At 42.3% G+C, this 26,295-nt stretch overlaps 1 protein-coding gene across 1 annotated transcript in view; it reads left to right on the plus strand.

Annotated features, from left to right (window-relative positions):
- Positions 1-6: 6 nt before the first annotated feature.
- The window catches only part of TGFB2 (transforming growth factor beta 2), a 60,823-nt gene continuing 34,534 nt past the window's right edge, over positions 7-26,295 (plus strand). Inside the window, exon 1 of the mRNA XM_008630341.2 lies at positions 7-582. Coding sequence (XP_008628563.1) covers positions 240-582 — 343 coding nt within the window. The 5' untranslated portion in view covers positions 7-239. The remainder of the gene's footprint in view (positions 583-26,295) is intronic.

Below are 26,295 nucleotides of genomic sequence, written 5' to 3' on the forward strand. Positions count from 1 at the left end.
TTCCCCTTATTATTATTACTGGTGTTTTTTTCACTGGCGCCTCCCGTGCGTTTTCCGATTGAGAGCCGCCCTCGCAGCCCGGTTTTTAAGAGCATTTTGTCTGCAGATCTCCCCTTTGTTTGCACAGATCCCCCTTTTATTTTTTGATTATTTTTTCCTTGTTGTCGTTCGTTGTTAAAGTCACTTTTTTTTTTTTTTTTTTTTCCGGGAGGGGGGGGCGCTGTATTTAAACACTTAAAATGCACTGCTATCTCCTGAGCGTGCTCCTCACCGTGGATCTGGCCACCGTGGCTCTCAGCCTGTCTACCTGCAGCACCCTCGACATGGATCAGTTTATGCGCAAGAGGATCGAGGCAATCCGGGGGCAGATCTTGAGCAAACTGAAGCTCACCAGCCCCCCGGACGAGTACCCCGAGCCCGAGGAGGTGCCCCCGGAGGTCATCTCCATCTACAACAGCACCAGGGACCTGCTGCAGGAGAAAGCCAACCACAGAGCCGCCACTTGCGAGAGGGAGAGGAGCGACGAGGAGTATTATGCCAAAGAAGTTTACAAAATAGACATGCAGCCTTTTTACCCCGAAAGTAAGTCCTCTGTGTTTGTGCATGTGTGCGTAATTTCGCCCCCGAGGCGTAGCGGTGCTCAGCACCTTTAAATAGCACCCCCAAGCATCGTAATCTGCCTTCTTTGCTTGGCTTGCTTGTCATCCTCAGCATCGCTTAGGTGGAGGCTCTTAGGGTTTAATTTAGGTGACGGGGTATGCATAAGACTGGATGGGACTTGTTGGGGGGGTCACCTGTTGCCCCAGACTCGCGAGGTTTCCAGACCCCTTTGAAGTCACCCAGGAATCCCCCAGGGTGCCTCTGGCGCCCACCACTACGTACCTGAGCAGAGCTCCCTCCTCCCGGGATCCCACTCCCTCCCCAGCACCGGGTTTAGCTCCCCGGCAGCCCCGTGTACAGCCTCCAGAAAGAGCCAATATCTTTCCACTGCTCTTGTTTCCCTTGGAGTGTCTGGAACGGGCAGGTTTCCATCTCTCCATAACTGAAAAGAAAAGGAGGTCTTTTAAAAAAAAAAAAAAAAGGTCGCCAGCTCGTCTTGTCTGTGCCCCTGCAGAACATTGTCCCGCAGACTGCTATGCACATTGGTGCTCAGAGAGGACAGAGACCTCCTCCCTCCTCTTCCCACTTTAGCTAGCCTCCCCCTTCGGTTCGTGGGCACTTTTCATTTCAGGTACAGAAAAACTTTTCCCTTCTGGGTAGCCTCGGTTCTTGGAACCTGTCTCAGCCCGTCTGCCTTTTGCTGTTTTTAACGACCTTCTGGTGATCCATGCCACGTTTTGCACAAAAAAAAAGAAAGGGTACTAATGCTTTGTGCTGACCAAATCCACTTAGAGTGATTAATAATCATAACGACGTGCCTTTTTGTTTTGGTAGAGAAGCTTATGTGCATAGGAAAAAAAAAAAAAAAGAAAGAAAGAAAAAGCACCGCACTGCCTTAAAAGAATCTAGATCATCATCATACCGAGGAAAGTGAAATACCAGAAGCAGAAAATAACTTCACCGTTCACATAACCAAACCCTAGTCCCTAGTCGTTTCATTTAGCTCGCTTCCCTCCCCCACCACTTGATGCCCTATATACTTGCTGTCTGTTTCTCAAAAGCACATAGCTCTTGCTTAAATAGATAATTCAGCCATCTTGGTAACTTTATCCTAGAGTTTCTAATTGCATTTTCCTCTTATTTATTTTTAGTTTAGCAAGTTGTAGCTTTGGGGCTTGCTCTGTCTTGCATGTGATAGTCCTAGGATGCCAGCCAAGGTAGCTGAACCCCACGCTCTGTGCAGCTGCCTCCCTTTCTTCCTTTAGTCTTAAATGACAACATCAGGTACAGGACATCCTGGCAGTCAGAGCCATTTTTTTATTGTAATTATGGCACCATCCTTAATAGCCATGATAAATACACTCCACCCTTGTTACCCTTGGGGAAGAAATACTTTCTTTTTTTTTAAAAAACCCACATATTTGGAGCCAAGTGGGTATGAGCAGAGTGGTTCAGTGCAATTCATAGCCGTGGCAAGAACACAGAAGTCCTGCTTGTTTTCCACGTTGATGTACTGTATTATTTTGCTGGTGGTTTTGGTAGAAGTCAGCACTTCTTTTTGAGACCTATTAGATCATACCCAGGGCAGAGGAGCACCTCTGGGCCAAGGCTGGGAAGACCTATAGCAGTGCCTTGGCTTGGAGAGCTGACCCTGTAATAGAGAGTCTCTGAGAATTGTAAAGCGCATCCGTCCTGAGCACATCTGTCCTCTCTCCTTGCTTCAGCAAACTACAGAGAACCAATAGTCCAAAATGCAGCTGCATACTTTCCAGAAAATTAAAATATCTGTGGTGTGTGACTTGGATGGTATTGACAAAAGAGGATCTATTTTTGAAACACTGTCAGGGGCCAGATTTGTTCTGAAGTATCGATAGAGGCTTTGGAAGAGTGAAGGAGATTGCAGGTATCTACCAACAGAGTGCATCAGACGTTTGGGATCCGAGGGCCAGCTAGCAGCAGATCCAGCACTACTGTGCGAGGGCTGTCGCTAACATCAGAGTAAGTAGGTTAACTGTTTTTCCACTGCTCTCTAGTTATGCTGGATGGAGCAAACCTTTCCAAAAAAGACAGCAAGGAAGAAATCACTCCACCATATTTTAAAGGAAGAAATTGAAAGCGCAGCTCTGGCAGCCACAGGCACTTTCTCCTAGGGATTTCAGAGTGGATTTTTTTAACTCTACAGTGTCTGCTGTGTTGGAGAGATGCAGGAGGGAGAAGGGGATCAGTGTGAATGCACTGGAGGTCAAAAGCTGCTTGGACGGCAGGCATGGGAAAGATCAGTGGTTCAGTTTTTACCACAAGTTGTTAGCGTTCAGTAACTGACTACAACCCAAGTATTACAAGTATGCTCTAATTATACTCATAGTCAGCAATATATCACTACAGATCGCTGATAGGTCTTCGTGGGGCATTTTGTAGAGTTCAGACTAAATATTTTTAGCAATGAGGAGATTTAAAAGGAAAACTATAAGAGATATTGTATATACCCTAAGGCATATTTTGTCTTAAATATTATCCTTGGCCAACTGTACTGTATAAATACAGTAAATATGAACAGAACTGGCAAGATGCCAATCTCCTGGGATGAATTTTAGTCAAGAAGGTATTTATGGGATATAAATAATACTGTGTCAACATTTAAAGAAGGGATCTGATTAGTTTTGAAATTATTCATATTAATCTTTTCACATGCTGTTAGTTTAAGGCTCAAACTAAAGTTGTGCTAAGGTTTACTGATAGTTTGCACTGAGGAAGTGAGTGGGCATCTGGCTTGAGAGTCCACTTGAGGTTAAAGACACATCGGGATATAGGTGGAAATTCAGCAAGTCAGGGACTGCCTGACCCAAAAGCAACAGATGTGAAAGAAATGGCACAAAAGAATGCTACAAAGACGTTTGGAGAAAACAGAAAGCTTTTGTCTGTCAAGCATGCCTTGCACTCAGGACTGTGTGCATCTGTATGAGCCTGAATCTCACCGAAGTCCAGGTGGCAGTCAAAATTAGAGGTTTTTCAGAGTAGTCTAAAGAGGAAAGTTGGGTATGGTGCTCTCTGAGCACAAAACCAGAGAGTTCTTGGGAATTTTGTACCTAGGCAAAGTTACCTGAGTAAATGCTTAAAACTGGTGACTGTGAATGCTGGATCACATTAGAAGCTTATAAAAGCTTATTACTTACCAGTTCTTCCTTGAATATCTAGGGCCTGATACTTAAGCTAGGTGATGATTGCCATTGCACTGAGAGTAAACAGAAATTTAATGCCAACACAGTTAAGGATTATAAATTGTAATGCTGGTGAATACCTGGCATACTTGAGAAAAACAGGCAACACATGTATCTGGAGGCAGGGGCCCATTCTATCTTCTTCATTCAAAGCCATTTTTACCACAGACAGTGAACTGGTTCGTAATGATTGCTTAAGGCCAATGCAGGTAAACTTTTACGTTTTCTGCATTCTTGAAGATAGGTTTATAAGTACTCATTAGCCTAAGAAAACACAGTTCTTCTGGGTTTGGGCCTGGTTTTTCATGAGTTTTAAGCTTAGTGTGAAGGAGCCTGCAGAGGTTCCATCCTGCACTGGTTGTTAGGATTAGTCTTCTCAGGAACTCTGTCCCATGAATATTGCTTTACATAGGCCATGGTTCTGCTGAATATTTGCCCCATGAAAGACAACATTATAAGCTGTCAGGGCACAATGACATGCTTCTACTTTATCAACAAGGACTCAATTTACCAGCAATTACAGGTATGTGGGTACCTTGTCTTCAGGGCACCAGAAGCTCCTGCGGGGGCTCCCAGCACTGACTGCATCATTACCACAGTGTTAACAGCTCACGTGTGTTTGCATTTAGCATAACACAGAGCTTAATCTGTCAGGTTTTCCCATGTTATTAATGATATGGAAACGGGCTCAGGAGGAACAGGTTATTTTAAAACTTTCTAGCTATGCTGGACCTATGGTTGTGCTCTGGAGCACCTCTTGGAGGAGGAGGTGTTTGCCAGGCATACTCTCTGCAGTACAGAGAGGACCTGAAGCAGTGTGAAGGCTTTCCTGAGGAGAGGCATGGGGGGAACAGTTCTTTGTTCCTTGTTCATGAATGACACTTAATGCAATCTTTGTAGGTGGAAAACCCCAGGAAATTGCAAATGGCTTTAGAAAAGCACAGGGTGATTTTCTAGACAGTAGTCCTCTACATACTGCGAGGGATAATAAAATAACATGCTCTGGTGCACTAATGAAGGGCAGCACCACATGTGTTTCCTGCCTGGCTTCTGAATCACCAGCCACTTCTACTGTAAGCAGGGTGCCAAGCTGGGAAGCAGGGGGGAAGGTCCAAGAGCCAGTATGGAATGATACATGGTCCTTGAGTTTCTTCCAGAGGATGAAGCCTACAGAAAAACTAAATACCCATGACCCCCCGTCTTTAACACTGCAAGGTCAGATGAGCTAAAAGACAGAAATACAGGGCTATATTCCCAAGTCCTTTCCATAGCCCTCCTGGAATTTCTCTCTTGTGTCTGTTTTAAAGAGGCATTTTTCACTGTAGTTTGGTGACTGAGTAGGTTTGACAGAATCATGGAATCATTTAGGTTGGAAAAGACTTTTAACATCATCTGAGTACAACTGTTAACCTAGCACTGTGAAGTTCACCACTAAGCCTTGTCCCTAAGTGCCACATCTATACTTCTAAGTACCTCCAGGGATGGTGACTCAACCACTTCCCTGGGCAGCCTGTTCCAGTGCTTGAAAGCCCTTTTGGTGAATATGCAGCAGTGCCCCTGCTGCTCCCCACCCTCCAGCCACTGACAGTGTGACTGTTTTATAGTCCCAGAGACCTTTCTGGAATTGTGCCCTTGTCTTTTGCTCGTGGCTGGAGATGTGCAGGGAGTGCCCGGAGCTTGTGCTGCTCTTGCTGGCTCTACTTGCAGGTCTAGTGTGAATAGGTGATTGAGTGAAGAAAGCAGAGCATCATCTTCATTAGATACTGGTTTTAGCCTTGCTCCTCTTTGGTGCTCTGCATGAGAACTGTAGGAAGGCTGGATTACTTTGAAGTTACTACTTCCAGCATTTCACTGTCAGCTTGAGATTCCTGCCTGCACCAGAGCTGAGCAAAAGGGTGAATGAGAGAACTGGCTGTCATTCTCAGTGAACTTCTTCAGCACAGCCCTGAAACATGCACAGAGCTTCACACACATGAACAGACTCATTAGCATTAAGGCTCTGTGTATGCCTAATTAGCTTCCTGAGTTGGGGCCCGGTTTATGGTGCACTTGCAGGGATGAACAAAGCCAGACAGTTCAAATCCCTCTCACTGTGGTGAAATCTGTCATTTGGGCATGGGAGCCCAGTGAAAAGGAAATGCTTTACAGCATGTTTTAGAGAGGAAAGAAGAAACTCTTCAGTGATCCTGAAGAAGGCTGACCCTGTTGGGCAGCTGGCTTCTTTTGCCTTTGCACTGATGGGCTAGACTGCTCCTGTATTACAGATAAAGAGAGGAACCCCAGGGTGTGGTGACAGAACGAGTCATGAGTGAAGACACACAAATGTTTCCATTCCTGTTGTGAAACCACATGCAGCACATTTTCAAGCAAGCAGTTTTTAGCTTGAGGATGATATGCTCCCCAGGTATTATTTAATGTAATAATGTGTTACGGATGTTTCTGCTGATTTGTTTAGATAAAAAGGATTGGTTTGGTCATTTGTTTAGGGAAAGCTTGCACCCTGCCTTCCACCACAGGCTGTTGCTTGCTTCCCCTTCAGTCTGTGCTGTGGATAGTTGGTGCCTAGCTCCAGCATCACTATCAGCTGGCTTCCTGTAGTAGTCAATCTGAAGCAGCAATGTTTCTTCTTAAAACATCTCCCCCGTGCTTGTCCTTGCTGTCTGTGCTGTGTTAAGTGATTGCAGCTGGGCACCCGACTGTACAGGACATATGGCTGCAAGGTATAGAGGAGAAACTCAAAGATTTGTCTGTTACAAGACAAACTCAAAGATCTGTCTGTAACAAGACAATAAAATGTTGGAAAAAAACCCTTAGTGTCAAGGGTTGTGTTTTATCTCCTTCCAGTGTGACCAGTTGTGTTTGAATTTATGGATGACTCGTGAGGCAGTTCAGTGCTGTGGTTCCCTTCACTCAAATGGCACAGGATTGGCTTTGCAGAAATGAAGTGCCAGACCTGGCTTTGTTACACCTGTCTGGTCTTTATAGATTTTTACATGTTTTTGGTGCTCTGCAAGTTGATCCACAGTAGAGAAGTTGCTTCTTTGGGTAAAATAGCATTCTTTAAAACAACCTGGTTTTCCAAAGGGAACATGGCAGTTCATGCCACTTGGAGAGCTTCTGGCTCCTTGTGTTGGAGGTTGTGTTGGATGAGTTTAGGCAGCTGTGCAGAGAGACTGCTCGCTCATTGTGAAGAGACAGGCTCCACTGAAATACATCTTGTGGTGTTGTTTGGGCTCTCTGGCATCCACATTCTGTTTCCACGAGATGCTGGACCTCACAGGCATCCCTGCAGCAGATTTGTGGCAGAGAGTGTGGAGAGGATTCTTCAGAACATCTCTCCCTTGTTCAGGTTTTAATTTGGACAACGAGCGAGGAGTGCTTCTCATTCCATGTGTGATGCTCATTGACATATTCAGGATCTTCTTTGTAGAACTGAGCTTTTCCCCTCTGAATCCCTCTTAGGGAGGAAACCTCTTTTTGTTGTTACATAATACTTAGTACAGTGTGATGCTAATTTCAGGTTATTAAAAATAACTGTATAAATTATAAAATATAAGTTTTAAAGCTGACCCTGCTTTGAGCTGGAGGTTAGACTTCCAACATGATTTACCCTGTAATCCTTGCAATACTACATTTTAATGCAAGGAAAATAATGCATTGTATTTCAGCTTCTACAGGGTGGTCTTGATTCAAGTATCACCACATTTCTAAAGATGTGCTGTCTTCTGCCAGTCTTGGATTTGTCCCTCTGCTGTAGCTTTCTTGCATCAAAATGTTCCTGTTCTTCTTTCCCTCTGCACACGGTTTTATTTTGCTTTTCTAGCTTGAATGTTGCTTTTCAAATAAGCATGGTAAGTTGCATGAAAATAGGCTACTGTATTGGACTTCAGCAAAAGCTGTGGCATAGTTTTAGGCAAACTGAGGAGGGGCAGAGAAGGAAAATGTTGTGATACTGACCTTTCACTTTGCTTGTCTGGCTCCTTCCCATCGTATCTAACCCACACTGCACTGACAAATACCGTATCTGTCTTGACAGGCAAGTTCACAAATAACCATTCATTCATAACTTGGAGCTGCTGTAAGACTCCTTATGGGTTGCTTAATCTGACAGTTGTGCATTTGAGCAGGGACTTTGAAGCAAAGACTTTGTAGAATGACCGTGAGTTCAGTCTGACTTTGTGAAAACGAAGAGGGAGGTCTTGTGTGAAAGAGGATACTGTACTTGAGGGTGTGTTGCATGTGTGCATGCGTGCACACACGCGCGTGCATACATTTCAGAGTATTGAAACAGCTGTTGTTGCCAAAGCCCAAATTGGAATGTTCTGGGAAAGATAATTTAATTTTTAGCTTCTGGATTCATTTCAGTGATGGTAATTTCAACACTTCCTGGGGAGAGTCTATCAGTGGTTATGTGCAACAAATGCAGCAGTAAATCTGTCATTCTTTCCATTTCAGTTTTTCAGGCTTACAACTTCGTTATTTTTCCCTGTTTGGCTGGTGTTAATATACAGTGTTTTCCCTGGCTTCATCTCTTTTAAACCCCTGCTTTGAATTTTAAAAGGCAAGCTAAGCCTGTTGAAGTTCCTTCTCTTACTTGTTTTTGTTTACTTACAGCATTTGAAATTCAGCAGCTAGCTCAGCTGAAATAGTGACGGTAATATATCTTTACCATAGTGATGATTGAAAGATAGGAATCAGAACATGTTGGTTTTCATTCCTTGGGGTGGAAAAAAAAACAATCCACAAAATCCCCCAACCCTGTGCATGAACTTTGTACTCAGAAGGCTGAAAAACTAATAGGTGTTAGCAGCACTGATTCTTTTGAAGTGGTCAGAGAGCACCTCACAATCACATATTTGATGAAGGCTTCTGTACAATAATACTTACTAATCCTGAGCCTGCTGTTGTGTTTACAGCTGATCTCTGGTACCCTGAACTGAGAGAGTGGTCCTTGCTTATCTGAGTGGGCATTGTCCAGTATGAATAAGATGACTTCTTTCAGGCTTTGGGCAAACAGTCATAAAGATCTCTAGGACTGCCAGGATGTACACTTGGAAATAGACCACCTGCAAAACTTTTCATCTTCCAGATGGCATGTAAAAATAATGCTGCAAATTCAGGCTCTTCAGATGCAGCAGTGGTGTGAAACAGTGGCACAAGTGGCCATCAGAGCCTGGTGTTCACCAGAGCCTGGGACAGGCTGCTGCTCCTTGTCCCACCCCTGCTTGGTCTCATGGGTGGCCCAGACTAGCAAAGCTGAGAGGCATCTCTGCTCTCCCTGGCTATGGAGGGGCAGCTCTGCCCTTTGCATCACAGTTCCTGGACTTTGTGCTTTGAGGCTTTGGTGCAGGAATTGATCCAGCTGACTGGAGAAAGTTAAACAGAGCACTTAATGAATGCCTAGTAAGCAAGATTTATGGATGCCAAGGTTCAGGTCCACTGACACGTGCAGTTCATTTCTTCCTTCAAATGCCTGCAGGGGGTATGAGGGATATTTGCCTTCAGGGAAGGATAAATGATACATTGCATTTTCCAACATGATAGGACATTGTAAACTGTCTGGAGATAATGTTGGATCTATGCAGGTCCTTGATGTTCTCATTCGCGCCCAATCTCCAAGAGATCCAACCCAGTTTTCTTGGCTGTTGCAGCTGGCTCCAGGCCTCCCTGGCAGAGTAAGGGCTGTGTATGTATTGTGCCAATCACTGCTTTATGCTCAGATTTTTCTTGATGCAGGCTTTGGAAGTGAAGTAGCCCCATTTCAACATTGAGGTTTGCTGAAAGATGCCTGTATGTCTCGCCTGTTGTGCTCGTTGCGTGTTTATCCAGCCTACAATGGCAGACACACATCTCTAGGTCTGTGAGTGGGGAACAAGTTCCAGCTTTCTTGAAAATCAATCTGCTGTTCTGATCTGGTGGTGTGATAGGAACTGAGAGGCTCCCTGCCAGGATACACAGTTTGCAGAGCAAGGGAGCTAAGTGAGCAGCTTTGGCCCGGTTTGGATGGACTCAGAACAGATTGTTGGGGGCCGGACCTTTCTCTCCCTCTTTGAATCTGGATTCCCCCATTCCAGCTTGCATTTCTCCCTGGTGCTAGGAGCCATGTATTTGGAAGTTTCACATTCCCATTGCTAATCAGGGAAGAAAAGAGCCCCAAAAGAATCTAGAAAAAGAGATCTTTATGAAGGTGGCCATAGTCTGAGTTACAACAATATCATGTGTCTGAAGGAACTTGCCGCCTTCCAAGCTGCAGTCCCATTATTTACCCACTTTATTGGGAGACCTAATTTTCTCTGGCTGGAAGTGTATTTGTTGAGGTAGAGTCTGGAAAGGAATCTGCCTCATGCACACTTGCCACTGGGCCAGCTATACATGTGATACAGTCAAACCTTTCCATTTTTCTGCCTTTTGAGAGTACGTTCCCCAGATTAATGGCCCTGGTCCAAAACCTGCTGAAAATGCTGGAAGTCTTTCCACTGGCTGCAGAAGTCTTGGTCAGGTATTAAGTGTCATTCCTTTGGTTCAGGGAATGGCCACATCTCCAAGACATATTGGGGTGTATTACCATAATGTGGTGCTTTCCCCTTTATTGAGTTGCCACTGGAGACATTCTTCTGCATAAGGCCCTGAAAAACAAAGACCACGTTTGAAAATAAACACCTTAGTTTGCTTTATTGATGGAATCGTTTGTTGGCAGATGTCATCTGGGATCAGCATATGGTGGCAATATGGCAAGAACTGCAGAATGCAGAGAAGGAGGAATGAGTTAAAGTCCTGTAATTCTTAGGTATTCCACATCTTCCCCTGTCTAAAATAAATGACCATCTGACTGCAAAGGTCTTGGCAAATAAACATGCCATAATATATCTTTATCATCCCTACAGCAAGTTTTTGTCTAGAAGTTCATCGCTCCACATCCAGAGGCTTCTTACAAACATGTGCAAAATCAGACCTCAGCGCCCAGAGCAGGGAAGAATCTAAAGGCTTTGAATAAGAATGTGGCAAATCTCTGTGCAGTGGACTGTAAAGAAACATCAGGGCTAAGCCAACAAGGTGTTTTTATGTTATCAATAAAATCTTAAAAGTCAGTTCTGCATAGAGCTGGAGCCAGGAGAGGACCATTCTGAAAGTCAGTTTGCTACATGATATATGCTGAGTTTACAAGCTGGAAAGCCAAGTATTTTGGGAACAGGAGCCGTGCTTATAGCATGAAGGTGCATGTGGTTTTACATAAAGCCTCTCTGACTTGATGTGTCTCTAAGTGGCTCACAAAATAATGAGTTAACTTTTGAGATACTTTTTTTTTTGCATGGATGAAGAGCTGGGGCAATTGAATTTGAGTCAGTAAAGTCACTCCAGATTTTTTCCTGCGGTGTTGAACCTGGATTCTGTGCAGCCATTGTTTAGGCAAGCAGAAGAGTCATTGTGGCCAGGATTTTAAGCAGCACCTAAAGGAGTGGTTCCTTTGTAGCCTTTGAGAATCCCAGCCTTTTGTTCAGATGAAGACTGAGCCAGTTAAATCTGCTTTGCTGATAAGAAATGTCCTGAATGCTGTTTTGTATCATGTTTGTACTACTATCGTATACTTCTCAAAGCCTGAAAGGACTCAACATCCACCACACGTTGTTGGAATTTTGTGTGCTTGTTTTTAAAGCAAAGAAAAAAGCTTGGTTTGTATTCTATCTATGTGGTACTTCCTGTGTCCTGGTGGGGTGAGATTTCATTTGATTCAGGGTATGAAACCAAACGGTTTGGTTCTTGTTTAATACAAGGCAATATTTTAATGTCACAGGATATAAAGTGCCTTAATGTAAGGACAGCCAAACCTGCAGGCAGCTTTCTTATTGAGCTTGTATGTTGCCTGGCAACTGGAGGAGGTGCTCATCTCAGCAAGGGTGAGGTGTTCTTCTCAGGGTATAACGTTCCTGGTTTGTTCACACTCATGGCTAATCAATAGTTGATGTCATGCTTTAGAAAGGATGAGACTGATTTTGCTCTAGGAAGCTTTGAGTTGTGGTAGAATGGACAGGTTAAAAAAGATGGAAGCCCTCATTATGGTCTTCTGGTCTCTCTACCTGCATATTCCAGGCCATTGTGTTTTGAATTAATTGCTTTTTGAAAGGGAGTTCACAGCAGGCTTGGTAAATTATTCCAGTGATTAATTACACGGACTAGAAATGGGTATCTTTGTGGTTTAAGTTGTTTAGATTCAAGTTCTAGGATTTGAATCTTGTTTATTAAACTTTCACTTGCTATTTTGAAGACCCAGTGTCAGATCTGTGGGCTTTCTGTAGGTACCTACAGGAAATGGAAGTTTTGGAGAGGGGAGCTGATCTGACTAAGAGTAAGCTGGTGTGGCTGCTGGAAGACCCTGCAATTAGCAGCCAGGAGCTTTGCATGGTCTGCTTTATCCAATCTCAAGTGTCTTTCAGATCTGTAGACTGTGATCAAGCCACATCTCTTTAAAGTTAAGTGTGCTGTGCTCCACGAGATAACTTCCTAGCCTTTTCAGTTATTCTCATGGTTCTCCTCTGAAACTCCTCTGCTTTATTCATGTTCTGCTGAGACTGTGGACAACAGTATTGGACACAGTATTTCAAGAGTGGCTGTGTCATTATCAAGCTCCATGCATGTTGCAAACTCTCCTTTAATTCAATACTACACAGTTTATGCAGCTAACTTGGGCAGTAACTTTGCCAGGAGCTCTACAAGGAGAAGTTAAAATTCATGCTTGGGTAATTATCCACCAGGGTGTCTCCCAAGTTCTTTTCAGAGGTGTTGACTATCAGGATGGAGCCACTTACTTTGTAAGTATAGTCCAGTTCCTCTGTCCTACGGCTGCATTTCCATACTGAAAAACATTTACATCTTGGTAATGCAGGATTCAAGTCACTGTATTTTTGGTGCATCTTCTTCATTATTTGGCACATCCATATCATTATTAAATCTGCACTTGGTTAGTAATGATTTAGTTTCTTTCCAGATAATGGATAAAAATATTAGATAGTAGAGTACAGTAAAATGGGACCTTTGTGGATGCTTTCCTCTCAATAATGGTTTGCTGTCTACCATTGTATTTTAAGTCTCATGAAAATGTAAGGCTTTGATTCATTTACTGCCTGGCCCCGTTGTTATCCTGTTGTTCTGTTTCCTAATGAAGCCATAATGTAGCACCAGCTTAAGTGTCTTGCAGCTACCCAAGTACATGATATTAAAACAGTTTTCTTACCTACCCATGTCACTCACTAAGGTACAGACCAGTGGGATCTGTTTTCCTGGAGTGGGTGTGGGTTATACTCCCTTAGTTCCTCTGAGCTCATTCTCATTCCCACACTTCACATATTTTTTCTGAGATCAGTACAAGGGTGACTCTGTAAGTACAATATCACAGATTGCCTGTTTAGGTTTGTGTATGAACAGTTATATTCTGCTTCAAATCTTTATGGTATTTTTCACTGTTTAGGATTTATTGAAAGCTAGTTTTAATAATTTACATTCTTCCTTGGACAGCTCTTTAAAAAGTTTTTATGCAAGTTATCCAGTCTTACTTATTTTACAATGTTATTTTAAGACCTTATGAGTTGCTGCTGGAATAAAAAAAAAGAAAAAATCTGTTCATCTTGTACTTGCCTGGCTTTTTATCTACAGAAATATGTTTCATATTTCTGTACTACTATTTCAACAGTTTTTATGTAATGGAGGAATATCACTGTTAAGCTTCCTTGCAGACACTTAAGTAAATCTCATCTCTAAGTATCTTGGCCATGTAACTGGTGCGCCTGTTTGTTTTTTCTCATCTGTTATCTGCAGTTTTTATTTTCTGATGTTATAGTAGTTCTCAGCAGCTGTTAGTTTTAGTTTTACTTTTTTTTGGTAATATATAGTTGCATTTTTTTACGTTAGGGCATTCTTATGGTTTCATTATGGTTCACAGGCAGTTTTCTAACCTGCGTGGTCTCATCTGTTGATTGTGTATCTTTCTACTTGTCCAGCAAGCTAAGTGTCAGTCCATTATCCTGTCCATTTTTCTCTGTGAACACTTCTGTTCAGTTGATTCAGCTCATCATTGTATCATCTTTGTATGAGTGTCTCCTGCATAATACTAAACCCATATGTATTCAGTTCTTTGGGACTTCCTGATTCCTGAAGTGATCACCACGAGGTGATCACTTCTACCTAAGCTTTGGATCTTGCGTGTCAAGCACCTCACTTCTGTCTTAAAAATAAATCAGTACTTATATCTGGCCCTTTGAAGTTGCCTAGCTCTTGAAGTGCCAGCAACCTAAAACCAGGGTTCTGTAGAAACCAGCTCATCAGAGAGTCACCATATCTCCTCAGGAACCAGATGTAAAGATGTGGCCTGGCAGTGTGGTGCCCTCGTGCTGGCAAAAGCAGTGCCACCCACTGCTCCAGACTGCAGAGTGGGTGGTGATGGGTTATCTGGGGCTTGCACCATTGGCAGCTCTTCCCTCGGAGAAGCAAAGGGCCAGACACTCCAGCTGTGAAGTTAGTTCTCTTGCCAGAAACCATAATTTTGGAAGGCAAATAATATTTTTGGGTTTCTTTTCCATGTTCAATAGCACAAGACATGGGAGACCTCCAAGTCACTGACTCAGTTGGTGACTCCATGTGCAAAGTAGTTAGTGGATGTGTTCTTCTACCCCACCCAGAGGTCTGAGCCCTTAACCTTAAGAAATTTCACTAGCCCTTAAGAAATTTCACCTGTGCTAAAAGTAGTGTAGAGGACACAATGATCGTAAGTCATCCTAGTAATTGTGACTCGGTAAAAGGACGTGGGCATTAGGGTTATCTGTACTTAAATAACAAGAGTTGATACTCTCATTGAATCCATCTTCTTAGCACTAAATTGGAGCTAACTCTAGCAAGTGTCTTCATGGAGCAATCTGGGGTTTTTTTTTTGACAAGTTAACGTCTAAAAGAGAATGACCAGATACTCTGCATTAATCCTCTCTATGCTCTCATGATTCCATGATAGGAGGATTTGTGGCTACCTGTACATGAAGACATGCAGATGAGCTTCTCCAGGTTTTGTTGTACTGTCCTGTCCTGTCTGTGCTGCACCTTCTAATCCTTCCACGTCCATCTCTATAGTAGTTTCTGGGCTCAGCTAGCAGACATGTTTCCCAAGGAGTACACAAAGCATTTTAGGGATCTTCAGAAGTGGCCTGGGAGCTTCCTGGGCTAGCTGCAGTGAAAAGTAGAGGCAGGAGTTGAAAGCTGAGCACCTTTACATGGGCGCCTAGGCAGGTGTGTGTTCCCTGCATGCAGGCAGCTAGTGGCACTTCTAATGGCTGCAGAGATTTTCTAAGAGAGGCTTAAAGTCTCTGTGCTTCTCTGTTCCTGATTTGCACTGCACCAGGGTGTAAATCATTTTAATTGTAATTACTGCTACAAAACAAGAAAGATTGAACAATTTTAATGTGGTTTAAAACTTTCACTTCCCTCTCTCTCTTGCATTCATCTGTTGTCTGCTGTCTTTATCTTAATCATTTAAAGATGGTGTTGCCTGTGCTTTGAGTCTGTGAATCTTGAAAAAACCAATGTAGTTTTCTTCTGCTTTTCCTTCTTCATTACACTTTTACTTCTTGTATAATTCTTTTTTCTTCTTTATTTTTTCTCCCCAGAGTGAAAGGGTTGGACAATCCAATCCGCTTTTCTTGAAAATAACTTGCTTTCATTTCCTCCTTCAGCCAGGGAATAGTTTGGAAAGGCTGTTCCCTGGACCCTTGGCTGAGCAGGAGCAGGCAGCCAGCTGTGCTGCTTGCCAGGGGAACAGGAGCGCTTCCTGGCAGAGGTGGGGCGAGAGGAATGGAGCCTGTGCCGTGGGACTTGCTTTCATCTCCTCCACTCTCTGCAAGGCAGTCCTGAAATTTCCTGACCACTGCTACGTCTTCCAGTTAGAATAGCTAACTAGTGAGGCCCACTTGTATAGAAAAAAAGCTATAAAGGCAGAAAATGCAGCTTGCTCTTATAAACAGCAATAGGTTAAAAATACTAATCTGTGCTGGGCACCCCAGCACAAGTTTCTGTGTGCAATTTTGAATACCCAGTAAGGCAAGATGGGTGCTCCCATGTGTCTGGTCACCATCACTATTCACCTGGTGTGAGTGTCCTTTTTGTATAATCATCCACATATGTTTCTTCTGTTAAAAATAGGGTCTAAGTCTATGGTTTATCCTATTCCATTTTATTTAGCATATTTAGGTTTGGATGTGCTGGAATGTTCTGATTCCTTTTTTTTTTTCCCCCCCAACTTTCTTGGTATGTTTGGAGTGTTGCACAGCACCTGAGCCCTGTTGCAGAGATTAAGTATTGGGCAGGAGGAGTGCATTGCATTCTGGCTTTGGGCTCCTGCAGACAAGTTGCTGTCAGCAACACTGCAAATGCTTTACTTCTTGGAGTATTCTCTGAAGTGAAATGTTGCAAGTTTCTTGGTAAAATCTAATTAAACTTAATTCCTTGGTCTTCATTGCTGGGGCCTTTATCAGAAATATACAAGAGAGAAGGCTTCTCTTTTCAACCTCTGGGAAAAAGTTTGGAAGTATCTATCCCCTTTTATGGTTTCATCACTGACACGTTTCAGAAGAGGTCCCAGTGTGAAAATTACTCCTGTGGAGAAGCCTTTCTTTTATTTGCCTCCAAGTCTGACTTGCCTAAATCTGTAACTGTTGCTTGCCTTCTTCCTAAGGCACTTCAGTGATACCTGGAGATGCCATGGGGTTCTCATGCCACCTTTTTAAGTGATACATTCCTCTGTATCTGTACTGGTTACTATGATCCTTAAGTGAAGTCAGCAAATGGTAAGAGGTTCATGGCTTGGCTTGAAGTCATGACTGACTTACCACTGGTGACAAAGCTCCTCACCTGAGGAGCTGATTCCTGCACTTGCACCAACAGTGATGGGAAATCTCAAATCTGTACAAAGCCCCAGTGTCATGAGGAAACTTTGCTCATGCTCCCACCTGTTTTCAAAGGTGGAAGAAACAATTTGTCTGAGGCTTTGTTTTATCCACTTTTGTGAAAGTCTAGGTGTGGTGAGATGAGCTTTACAAACTTCTAGTTTGGATTGTTGCAGTTCATGATCCTGCAGTTGGATGCAGAAACTGCTGATGGCTGACTTGACAAAAAGCAGCCAATGCCATCAAGAGCAAATACATCTTGTGTGCTGCGCAAATGGCATTTGCTCTGCCAAAATCTTTCTGGTAAAAATTTCTGTCCCTGACTGGAATTTGGAAATGCAATGAGAGCCTGGGATCCTTCTGCCTTAGAGATTTTGTTAACCTCAAGTACATACAAAAATACCCATCTTACTTTCAGCATTATGAAGCAGTGGTAGTGTTTTTGGGTACTGACAGCTAAGCAGGTGGGCATGAGCACTCTTAGTTCAAGGGCATTAGCATCTATTCTATGTTGTTTGTAACCTTTTCATTGCTTTTGACAAGGAGCTTTAAACTTTTATTGAAGCCACCAAACGAAAAAAATCTGTGTGAAAGCAGTCTTGTTCTTCTATGCCGGAAAAAGTGAAAAATAGAGAAAGAAGTTCGCTATGGATATTACTTTTTTTTCCCCCTTTCGTGTTATTGAGAGGTGCTAAGTAAAACATCTATGGGTAGGAACAGTCCAGCTGGGGAGGCTGTAACTGCCCATGTTTAGTGAGTCAGGGCTCTCCACAGCTCCTGTAACAGAGATCCTTTTCTTTGCTCCCATTCTGGTCCTTCTAGTGCATCAGCCAACTTTCACCCCATATTGCAGCTGCTGACAGAGAGGTTTTCTGATGTGTGGAGCCAAGGGCCAACCACAATTTGTCCATGTATTTACAGGGATCATTTCACTCCTCTAGAAGCGCAGCCAAGTATTTCTTGATAGAAACATGCTGCATCCATCTAACAACACTATCCAACTGAGGCAAAGCGGAGAATGCTGTAATACTTGTATTACAGTAGTTGCTGAAGTCCCAGTGAGAGATCAGGGCCCTGGTGCGTGAGGCACTGTTGATCTCATAGTACTTTTCCCAGACCTACAGACCTTCCCATTTAAGCTGACAAGTCAGATAATGATGCTCTGTGGTATTATCAGTTACACTGCAAAAGGCATGTGTGCTTGAAACCAGAGATTTTCATGTGATCTTAAATATTTCTTCATGTGAGAGTGTTCATCATCTCATCCAGATTGCTTATCTAGGAAGTGATCGTACATGAGAAATGGAGAAACTTCATGTGTTCATTCAGTGCTACTGGTCGGTTTTTTGTTTTGGTTTGGGGTTGGTTTTTTTATTCAGGGCCAGACATTAATCTTGGCCTTACAGCCCCAATAACTATTATTTCTCATCAGCAGCATGGTGAGTCTGAAAAGAGAAATTAGAGTCAAGAGGATATTTTCCCAGAAGATTACAGCAGTTATAATGGAGGTCAAACTTTTGGCTTCAGCTATTGGACTGTTTTGCCTTAAACTTCAAATGCACATCAATGAAAGGAGCAAGTTCAAAGTTTAGCATGAAATAATGCCAAAGACTAAGGGGAAAAAAAAGCATATCATAGTAATTTTACAAAAATTTGCCATCACTCTTCACACTGAATATAACTTTTCAAGCAATATAACAAGCAATCCCAAGACAATGAATCACTAGTGGAGGAAAGTGTCATACAGCACAGTGTCCTAGTTTGGGGAATTCGCAACCAGGGATCGGAGTATCAGTTATAATTATTTACTGCATTGTTTTAAGCACTAACTCGGTTTTAATACCACAGAGAATTTACTCATTATACTTGCTTTATTATACATGTCAAGTATCCTGGTATAAATTCCTTTAGCACAAGGCTTATCTCTTTAACTTAAGGAGCTGTTATGATTTATCGGTTATTTCCAGGATAGTTGCAGTAGACTTCCAAGTGCATTACCCAGGAAACAGAATGCTTCGAAGAAACATTGTTAAATTTTTAACTTAGCTGGTCTGTATGTGTGTAATTAGTATCTTGTAAAAATCATTCCCGCAGGAAGGGTCTTAGAAGCCTGGCACTCACTCTGACTGCAGTGGGAGCTTTCTGTGCATGGTGGCTGCAGCCCCGTGCTCCCAGCTGTTCTTACCTTGTAGCATACTGGGCACAGCTGGAGAGGAGTGTGTTGGTCAGTAGAGTTCCTGTGTTGATTTGCACCCTCTGGGGCCTGATCTGATGACATACATTCTGGAATTACTTTGCATAAGTATGTCTGACACATGGAGGTATCAGCAGGTGTATTCCTAAAGCTTGTTCCAGAACGTGAGCTGTTTGCCAGCTCTTATCTCAGCCAACAGTTATCACAGGAGAAACAAAGAGCTGGAGGGACTTGAAGAGGCTGCTCCACTGGTCCTGCATTACTAGAGGATGTAGACTGTAGCCATGATACTCCAGATAGGTATTTGTGTAACCTTTCCCTCAAAGGCTTCCAGTTGCCACCACAGCTTCCCTGTGCAGCCTTATGCATCATGTTGTCTAAAGGTTTTGATGATGCCTAGAATAAACCTTTCTTGCCACAGCTCAGAGCTACTCAGGATTTATCCCTCATGGATGTGGAAAATGGATCATTCCCCTGCTTTCTGTGGCAGCTGTTTAGATACCTGGGGGTTGTTTTTACATAACACCCTCAGTAGTGTCTTTTTGGCTGAGCAACCCAATTTATTAGTCTGTGTTCGATAGCTCAGTAGTAATCTCATTCCCCTGCAGCACCTAGGTGGGTAGAGCTTCTGTTTTAACTAGGAACCACTGATACTTGCTGGCTCAGGGCAATTTCCAGTCTTGCAGCCTACCCACTGTCTGTTTTTGTCTAGATCCCATTTCTCTCATTTGCTAACGGGCTTGTCGGTGTCCAAACTTACTGAAGTCAAGATAAATGTCATCTGTGGTTTCTCCTCTATTTGTAAAGTTTGTTATCCAGTCCTGAAGGCACTTCAGGTTGTTTGGACACTAATTGCTTCTGACAAGGCCATGTGAGCAGTTACTCAACTCCTTGTTTTCTTCCAGGTGCTAAAAAATTGTTTGTTTGAATATTTTTCCACTCTTGTTCCGTCTTTTTATCTCTCGCTACCCCTTATTTCCCTCACCTCCCCTTTTATTTTATTTTTTTAATAGATAGCATAGATTGCTTCATTCCAATCTTCTAGTGCTTGACACTGTAATTAAAATTATCTTTTCTTAATTGTAAGAGTAGTGCATTAATTTGTGGCAGGTATTTTCAGAAGGTTAGGTAACTGTAGAAAAATGTGCAGGTGTCCATAGTCCCTTGCACGCAAGGCCGTGCACGAGAGCTGCACTGCTTGTATAAGAAAGGTAGAAGAAGGAGGGATTGAAGGTCTGCATCAGAGAGACTGTGCCTGGATCTCTGCCTCTGATCGTGGTCTCTGTCTGGGGTTTTTACACACTGTGCTGTGGCCCTGGTTCACCAGCTGGATTTTTTAATTGGTTTGTAGCTTGCTCTGTACTCAGAGAAGTGGGACAAAGTTTGGGAATCCTACTGAAATATATTGCAAACAGCCAACTGAGTTGCTGGTTGTATCTTAAAGTCACTTGTCAAATTTAAGCAGTGTCATGATCATACCTTTTTTTGTTTTCAAAATCAATCTGAGGAATGATGAGTAGTACCTGTAGTATGTACAGTAGTACTCTGTAGTATCTTTTACTCAACTCCCTACAGCAGGCTATCAGTTGAGAAGAACAAAGCTCAGCTGTGACTCTCTCATTATTATTTTGGTTCCTTTTTCAGATGGAATTCAGATTTGATGCCCTTTCAAAAAAATGGAAGCTATGAAAAGAATGGAGAAAATAACTTCTAAGCATTTTCTCTCAGGCCTCTTTTGAAATATCTGAATGAATTAAGAACTAACTTTTCCATACTCTTTTCAAGAAATCAAAATAAAGCTGTATCATCTTTCTGACTGAGTGTACAATGTTGGCTAGGTTTGCTATCCCAGAGCATACAATTAATCTTTATGAGAAACATAATTTTCTACATTCTTTGGGCTTTTGTTCTTTGGATGGGGACTGCTCAAGTTTCATGCTAGCACAGTACCCTGCCCAGGTCTCCAGGACAGTGGTGTTTCATCTCCTCTGATTGTTAGAGACTTCCAAGCGTTATTTTTTTCCAGTGGCCTGTATTTGATGCCATGGATTATGTTACTTTGCCCATGAGCTTATCCTTTTTTTACGTTTCCTGTTTTCTTTTTTGCTTCAAGTCTCAGTGGCTCAAATTCATTTATCTGCTATATACCATCAACCCTTGTCTTGCTGTGTCCTTGCAGTTGAATCATTTCTTAAAATTATTTTTCACAGTAATTTTAATATTTATGAATACTTCTTCCTATGGTTTTGTGCCTTCTAGTAATACTTTTGTGTATATAAAATAACCTATTGTTGTGTAAATTTGAAAATGGCAAAAAACTGTTCTTTGTTATTTGGTATGACTGTAGGGTGGTTAGCTGATGTCCCATACTTATCATTTGTGTCTGTGATCCTGAGGTGCTGGTAGTACCTGTGTGTCAGGGATACAGAGCCAGGACAAAGATGTCCCCTCATTACTGATGTAATTCACGTGTGCATTTTGAAGACAAATTCGTTCTGAAGTTTCACCTCTGAAATGTGGAGCTTTTCCTTTTGGTGGAGGGTCAGCCTTGGGTTGAGGAGAGCTTGAATAGTCCTGAAGCATTCTATGCTTTGTATAAATAGGTGTGATATTTCACTGTCACCTGTTCTGTTGTATCACTGTGGAGGAGGACTCTGCCTCCAGGGTATGCAACCAGTACTTCAAACAAAACACCCAACTCAGCAACAAACTTTTTGCCCAGTTCCCTGTTTCACAGCCGCTTTCCACCACCATGTTTCCTCTGAAAATGGTCCTTAAGCTTAAGTATCCTGTGTAATTCGTGTCAGTGTCATATGACTGGAGCAGTGAAGATGTTCCTGGAGCCCTGCTTCTGCAGGCACAGGACAGCTGAATACCTGCAGAGCCGCACCAGTAGGAAGTATGACTAATAATGCATGTAGAGCAGAAAACTTAAAACTTGCCGTGAAGAGCCACCGTGGTTTTCATGCTCCTTTGAACTAACATGTTTTCAAATCATTCTTTAGCTTATTCCAAGAAGCTGCTGAGGCATTCCTAGTCTGTTTTGATCTTTAAGAAATGCAGACATTGACCCTGTAATTGCTATCCATATTCATTATCGGAGTCATGGTGTTGTATGATGCAATTTGTGGAGCTCTTTCACTGAATGTGATCTCTGTCTGGAGTCTGCGTTAGTTTTGGATTCTTCTGAATCATAAATGGTCAGAACATCTTTTTCTAATATTTAGTTGGATGTCATTTTGTTAGTCTGAAACATATTCTTTTATATTTTTTGTTTCTTCATGTGCATATAAGTGCGTCTGTTTGTATGCACGCTTCTTTTCCTAGAGAATTTTGTCTCAAACATTTATGCGTGCCTAAAAAAGCAGAAAGTAAAGTTGCTTGCCAATATAAAACCAATTTTGGGGGGTATTACTGTAAAATTTAAAGCAAAATAGGTGAAACTTCAGGTGGAGGCAAAGAGTTGAAATGAACTGAGCAAAACCTGCCATTAAAATAGGAGGCAATAAGCAATCTCTTGTTGAGCTGGGGTGTAGTTCCACTGTCCTGGTGATACCACGGACCTGCTCGAGGTGTGTGTGCACACACCTGTCACTCAGGTACCTCTGGTGCACAACTGTCCTGCACCACAGTTCTGTTATCACGGTGTCTCCTCGGCAGTGTGATAAAGCTCACCAAGGAAAAAGGAATCAGGAACTCAGTCTTGGTGATGTCTGTCTAAAAGCCAGTTCCCTGCAGATGAATCTCAGGCAGGTGGCAGCACGCAGAGTGATTGATATTTGTAGTATTTTGGGGAAAGATGTTGATCTTCCCCTTGGAAAATCCAACTGGGTCAATCCAGCTATTTTATTTGGACACAGGAAAGCTAGTCTAGCCTTGTAAACCTGAACACTCAGCTATGAATAGCACAGAGGAGAACTGAGTGCCCACTATGATACGAACTTCTGCCATGTCCTCATGTGTTAACCTGTCACAAGGAGGGGCCGCGCTATAAAATGACGTTTTCGTGTCTCTAGTGCCCCGAGTTGCCTTGTGCAATGCAAAAAGAGAGTCCGTACCTGCAGCAGCCCTTGCAGTGAACCGGAGCCTTCCCCATTCTCCTTATTCCCAACTCTCCCAATTCTCTTCTGCCTGAGACACTAGAAGGTTAAAATACAAAAAGTGCATATATTGTAACAAAAAAAACGTAATCCTTTTTCAGTCTGTATATGATTTTACTCCAGACAAGGCAACTTTCCAGATTTACATAAACCAACATTTGAAATGGGATGGTTTTAAGACTCAGAAAACCATCTAGGACATCTTACTATGTTAACTTGAAATTATTCAGAAAATCAATCTCTTTTTTTTCTCCTTATTTTTCCTTCTTTTTTATTTCTTTTCTTGTTTTTCCTTCTTTTTTTCTTTTTTTCTCTTTGTTTTCTTCTTTCGCTTCTTCTTTCTGCTTCTTCTTCCTTCTTTCTTCCTTCTCCTTTCTTTCTCTTTTTTTTTTAAGTGCATTGGAAATAGCAAATTTTTGTAATAGCAGCAAGAAATACAACAACTCAAAAGGCTCAAACTCTTGACTAGGTTTTTATGGCAATAATAATTCTTAATTTTTTAGAATTTTTTAAATTGTATCACTGTTCTGGTGTGATCTGGGGAGGCTCTCGCTTGCTCAGAATGGCCAGTGTTTACTCACTCTTACTGTGCTTGGACCAGTAAAGACTGGAGGCCACAGTTTAGATCAGACTGGAAAAAGGTGGTTTTGAGTAAAAAGTAGACTGTTGAAATAAAACATTTTTAGTCATAAGTATCTAGAACATTTCCAGCACTGGATTAAAAGAAAAGTTCAAGTTGGAGCAACAGGGTCTGAGAAGCCATGGTCTTCCCACACCTTGCTACTAGCAAGAGGTTCTTGGATAAAGGTCTGTGATGAGTATTGGTGCCCTTTCAGATTCAAAGGCATTTTGCTTGCTTCTACTTTGAATTTTGACAGGTAGAATCTGCATTTTGGTCCAAGGCTTCTGAGGATTAGGTTGTCAAGGCATAACTTTCTGTCCCAAGGTCAAACAGACCTGTAGCCTGCATGTAAATCAGTGAAGTTACACCTTTCAGAGCTTGTACCTCTTGGGTTGGCCAGCCATTGCATCCCCATGGGAGAGAAGCTGGGAATGCTCTTTCTGACTTCTTGTGCTGACACAAAGCATCTAATCCATACAGTTAATTAGTAGAAGCAAATGTTAAATTCAGAAGAGCTTGTCCAGCCTTAGGGCTTCCTGCAGTTCTGAACAGAGCACTTGGAAGTTAGCATTAGTCAAGACTGAGCCTGTATGGACACAGCCCTAGGTTAGAAGGTGAGAAATGCTTGGAGTTTATCCTTGCCAAGCTATGCTGCATGGTGCCAATCAATAATGCTTGATTATAAAGAGAATTTGAACTTAGTTGTTGCTTTATGACTGTTCTTATTCTTCAATATCAGCTGGCTCTCAGTGCTATTCTGAGCATAGATGAACAGAAGTTTGCCCGTGTTGGTCCTTGCTGTCGTGCAGTTCCTAATGTGACAGGCAAGGATCCTATAACAGGACAAAGCATGAGAAACCATCCATTATATTCTTTCTCTTGGCTTTAATTTGTGAAGGATGATAACAAAAATGTAAGTGTGTAGTCCGGACTGAAAGGTCTATTTGAGATGCTGCTCTTTTTGGGGACTCTAAAAGGGAGTGTAGCACTTGTATCTTCTCTTAGTGGCACTTCTTAGAAGGCATTTTTTAGAATGCATTTCTCTTAACTATGGTTTTTATTTTTAAGAGGTTTGTACAGTCCTGGGACTCAGTATCTTTATTTGAATTGAATAAAGCCAGTCAAATACTGTTTGGCACTAGGCAACAGGGTACATAGGAGATGCCAAGAAGAGACTCTAGTGAGCTCTAGATGCTTCACATTCCAGACCTGTTACCTTGCAAGTGTAATATTTACTGAATATCATTTCAGCTGGAGATGAAGAGCAAGCCTGTGAAGGAGAAGGGAGTCAGGGGAATTTTAAGCTTGCAGAAGAAGAGCTTGACTGAGCTGGTACAGCAGGCTAAATTCTACCTGCATAATTGACTTACATGAAGGCATGTAAAGAACAGTCACTCATGGGCAGTTTGCTGAGGCTAAAATCAACATGCATTGCAGTAAGAGGAAAACGAGAAAAAGAAGGAGGGGAAAAAAGAAAGGCTTACTCTAGCTGTGAATGAAAAGCACCAAGCTTTTGTGTTTGCAAGCATGAATGGATTCTTGAAAGGGCACAAGAGTGGTCCCAACACTTCTGCTCCTCTGCACGCTTTGATTGATTCTTAGATGGCTTTATCAACTCAGAGCACTTCTCCTGTAGAGGAGATCATGGTCCATGGTTCACTTGGTGCCTGAAATCTTGTTTACAAACAGAGTTAGTGAATGAGCAAAGCTTAAAAACTGAAAGTCATAGACTTTTTTAATGGCTGCAAATCATAAAATCCAAAGCCTAAGCGAGGAAGCTTTGCAAAATCACCCTGATATTGCATGTTTCAGTCCCATGGGAGTGCTGCTGGAGAATGAGTTCAGATTTTTGTCTACCAAATTAAGTATCAAGGAGAACTTGGATCTAGTTCACTTGGACTTTATTGGATTATGCCTTCATGGTATTGTAGCTGAAGTAAAAGGCTGTGATTCCAAATATGATGTGTAACAATTGTGCAAATTCCTTAATCCTGTTTTCCATTCATTTATGTAGTAATTAAAACCATAAACCTGGAAACTATTTTTCACAGACAACTTTCATTTGCAGAGACCTATTTAATTTCCTATGGTTTATGGCTGTATATTCAGTTTTACTCTCTTCCCCTTTTAGAAGAGGGTGAAACCTGATGGTGTTACCTTCATTATGAGTCTGTGCCTTGGCTTGGTTTCTTACAAGTTGTCCAGAACATGACAGTGTAATTGTGGAGAGAAAGAGGTTTATTTCATTTTGCTCTCCTTTGAGAGCACCCCAAAATGCACTAATGAGAGAATAATCAGAAGATTAAAGAGGAAGGAAAGTTTTAAGGGACTAATTGAAGAGGGCAAATGCTTGAGTGGTTTAAAGGAATGAAATGGTGGGAGAGCTCCAAGTGAGATGAGGCAGCAGAAGTAAAAACTACCACCAGTTGTGATGAATGACAGATGTGCACCTAAAAACCGTGGTTGTGGGGCTGCATAAATACATGGATAGAAGGAGGAAAAGGAGAGTTCACAGTTTGTTCAGGAGACAGCAGTTCAAAGTTCAAATGCACGTACATTGCGTTACGTGCAGTAACCTGCAGCCATAGGTAGCAGGCAGGACTGGGTGCTCCAGACCTTTGGCAGTAGGACACTGCTCTTC

Source organism: Corvus brachyrhynchos, unplaced genomic scaffold (assembly GCF_000691975.1).
Source record: "Corvus brachyrhynchos isolate BGI_N302 unplaced genomic scaffold, ASM69197v1 scaffold101, whole genome shotgun sequence".
NCBI lineage: Eukaryota > Metazoa > Chordata > Aves > Passeriformes > Corvidae > Corvus > Corvus brachyrhynchos.